The 3,561-nt window shown below is 44.6% G+C and overlaps 2 protein-coding genes across 2 annotated transcripts in view; both read left to right on the plus strand.

The window, feature by feature from the left end:
• The first annotated feature begins 60 nt into the window (after positions 1-60).
• LOC105810250 (forkhead box protein I3-like) lies at positions 61-3,052 on the plus strand. Its single transcript, XM_012644187.1, has 2 exons — positions 61-79; positions 2,430-3,052. The coding sequence occupies exons 1-2, from the start codon at positions 61-63 to the stop codon at positions 3,050-3,052; spliced, it is 642 nt and encodes a 213-aa protein (XP_012499641.1).
• A 219-nt stretch (positions 3,053-3,271) lies between these two features.
• The window catches only part of LOC105810251 (forkhead box protein I3-like), an 863-nt gene continuing 573 nt past the window's right edge, over positions 3,272-3,561 (plus strand). Inside the window, exon 1 of the mRNA XM_012644188.1 lies at positions 3,272-3,317. Coding sequence (XP_012499642.1) covers positions 3,272-3,317 — 46 coding nt within the window. The remainder of the gene's footprint in view (positions 3,318-3,561) is intronic.

The raw sequence follows: 3,561 nt of genomic DNA on the forward strand, positions 1-3,561 counted from the left end.
AAGGGAGGGTCTAGCAGGGACCAAGATTAGGAGTAAGAACACTGAGCCTTCAGATAAGGGATGGTTGTGAGGGATTCAGGTGAGCCGAGAATCCCATCACGTTTCACCAGAGAGGCGATGAGAGCGTGAGAACGGCGGGCCGGGCATCCGTAGGTGCACTTCCGCCTCCGTCCGGTTCGTGAGACTCGCTGTGTCCTGGATTTGACGATAGGGGCACGGACGTCATGAGACAGAGGCAGAGGGTAGGGAGAGCGGTAGGTTGATCCTGCAAATTGTGGTTTTGGTACCTTAACTGGTTAGAAATTTAGAAATGAATATGCCAAATTCTCTTCGTTATGGTCTAGTAACTCCTGGAGTGAGGGGGCTACGTAAACCGTGGAGTGTCCTCTCCCGCCTGCCCTGGGAGGTGGAAGTGGAGAAATTCTTAACAAGAGAGAAACTGAATCCTACTTGAGGTTTTCAGAAGGAGCCCAGGACAAGACAAGGGGAAAGGGATTGCGATACGAAAAAGAAACATAGCTTGCAAGTAGGTAAGATTAAAAAAAAGAGAGAGAGAAATGAAACCATTTTAGTGACACTACAGAGATCCAGGATTTTGTGTAAATTATGTAAATATTATGTACATATGAAGCTCAGAATGAGCTCATCCCTGAAGTCATTCTAGAGCAGCACTTTCCCATAGAAATACAGTGCAAACCACAGATGATTGTAAATTTTCTAGTAGCCACATTGAAAACGTAAAAAGAAATCGGCGACATTTTTATTAATTTTTTAAGTAACCAAAAATATTATTTCAACATATAATATATAAAAAATTACTAATGAGATTCTTTACATTATTTTCTCTGTACTAAGTCTTCAGAATCCCATGTGTATTTTACCGCATCTCAATTTGGACTAGCTACATTTCAAGTGTCCGATAGTCACATGTGGCTAGTGGTTAAACATATGCGACAGGGCATGTAGTTCTAGGAGGTGCATCTTTCTGATTTGGCCTTTGAATCACCCAAGATTATCACATCAATTGTCATGTAAACTCTGGACTTTACCCGAAGGGTTCAAGGATCTATAGCTAGTTTCTTGTCAAAGTAGTGGTGCCAAGGTGGAACTATATAAATATCCAGATAGCTACAGGTATTATTGTTTAAATGGTAGCTATATAATAAATTTTTTTTCTGCAACTGTTTGCAGAAAGTGGTTCAGTGAAGATAACGGGTGCAGGGGAGAGCATGGTAGTTTCTGGAGGCAGCTTAAGCTGGTGGTTAGTTAAGAATGCTGAATCTGTGGAACATCTCATCTGCCGAATCAATTAGTCCTGAAAAATTTTTAAGTTTTTTAAAAATTAGAAAAAAAAAGAATGCTGAGTATGGAGCCAGCCTGCTTATATCCTGGCTCTACCATGGCTAACTGGGAATACGGCAAGTTACTAACCAGTCTGTACTTCAGTTTCCCCATGTGAAAAGGGGGGCAGTAATACCACCTCTCGCCATAGAGCTGTGAGGAATAGCTGAGGTTATCCATGTAAAGCACTCACTGCAAGGTAAGTTCTTAATAGTACTTTCAAACATCAAAGATTGCTTTTGCCGAAAATGTAAAACAGCTGTTGGGAGATACAACCCTCCAAGAAGATGGATCTTTTCAACCTCAATTGTGGTGTATGGTGAGGGAAATTTTCTAAGCGGAAAACGAGCATTGCATGCATTAAATGAGACCCTGGTGTTCAACATTTGCCCAGTGGACAAAAAGAAAGGCTTTCAAGATTTGCAGGGGCAGGTCCTGCCCAAGATGAGAGGATATAGACTGCAGGAGCTTCCTTATATTCCAAATATATGTTCTCCAAAGCATGGTTAAAACAATCGATTGCTCTGTAATAATTTTTGTGATTTTGAGGTTGCCTTTTTTCCAGTGGGGTATTTTTTTTTCAGAGGTGGGAAGTTGTGCATTTTCAGTGAACAATAATTACAATAAATACTATTTTTTCACTGCTTACTATGTGCGGGCTATTAAGATGAAATATCATGTAATCCCCACAGTCAATCTACTAGATGGATAGTATTCTTTTCCCTGTTTTATAAATAAAGAAATGGAGGCTCAGGTTTAGGCAGCATTGGAATTGCATGATTTTGCAAAGTTACACAGTTTGGATCCAGAATAAGTGAAAGGGTTGGGTAATTTAATCATAAGTGCCTGGGAAATGGGGTTAGGTCTAAAGATTTAAGTAGCAGACACTTCCAGGAGGAGGGGAAGTGGCCAGAACATCTTTGTTCCAGATTTCTCCTTGAAGCAAAGACTAAAATTTTCCCCAAAAGAGAGTGAGTTTAAATAGTAGAGTGGATTGAACATCTTTGTCCTCATTTAATGAGGGTCTGCTCTCCTCCCAGGCATAAAATAGGTCTTCTTTAACTTGTCTTTCTTTCTCATCTTCTCAGGGAAAGGTAATTACTGGACGCTGGACCCAAACTGTGAGAAAATGTTTGACAATGGGAACTTCCGTCGGAAGCGAAAGCGCCGCTCTGAGGCCAGCAGCAGTTCCACACTGGCTCCCGGGACATCAAAATCAGAAGAAGGGCTCTCCTCAGGATTGGGGTCTGCAGTAGCGGGGAAGCCAGAAGGAGATAGCCCCTCCTCTCTGCTGAGGCCTTCTCAGTCCCCAGAGCCTCCCGAGGGCACCAAGAGTACTGCTTCCTCTCCTGGAGGATCCGTGCTCACCTCCACCCCTTGCCTCAACACGTTCTTCAGCAGTCTCAGCACCTTGAGTGTCAGCAGCAGCGGGAATGCCCAGCGAGCTCTCCCTGGCAGCCGCCACCTAGGAATCCAGGGGGCCCAGCTGCCCTCCAGCGGCACATTCCCCCCCACCTCCATCTCAGAAGCCTCACCAGATGCCTTGCAGCTGAGTAACAGCACCGGCAACAGCAGCAGCCAGAGATCTTCTTATTACAGCCCTTTCGCTGCCAGCACCAGTGGGGGCCAGAGCAGCCCCTTCGGCAGCCCCTTCTACAACTTCAGCATGGTCAACAGCCTCATCTACCCCCGGGAGGGCTCTGAGGTGTAGAGGAGTGCTTCTCAGACCTCACTCAGTATGCACACCCGAGATATGCACACATTCTGGTTAGAATGCAGGGTCCAAGTCTGGGAAAGGACCTGAGGTTCTGCATTTCTGTGGAGCTCCTGGGAGATGTTATGGTCCTTTGAGCACATGTGGAGTAACAAGGGTGTATGTAGTAGGTAACTCTGTCTACAATCCAGTGAGCTTTTACAGGTTTCTCTGGATATGGGCCTCTCTAGAGAGAAAGCCATCTCACTGTGTTCTGGGAAAGGTAGCCTGTGAGCCCAGGGAGGGCAGTGACCATGTCTGTTTTGTTCATCACTGTATTCCAGGGTTGCAAGCTCAAATGTGTACAGGTGACTAAAAACCATAAACTAATGAAGTTACTGGTTGAGAAAACCAACAGCAATTGGCAACTGAGCCAGTAAAGAATGGTTGGGGCTGATCAGCTGAAGGCTGCTGTGAGGAACTGGTTGTCTCTCACGTAACAGCATTCTGATTTTTTTTTTTTTTTT

The sequence above is a fragment of the Propithecus coquereli genome, unplaced genomic scaffold (genome assembly GCF_000956105.1).
Source record: "Propithecus coquereli isolate 6110/MARCELLA unplaced genomic scaffold, Pcoq_1.0 Scaffold208, whole genome shotgun sequence".
Classification (NCBI taxonomy): Eukaryota; Metazoa; Chordata; class Mammalia; order Primates; family Indriidae; genus Propithecus; species Propithecus coquereli.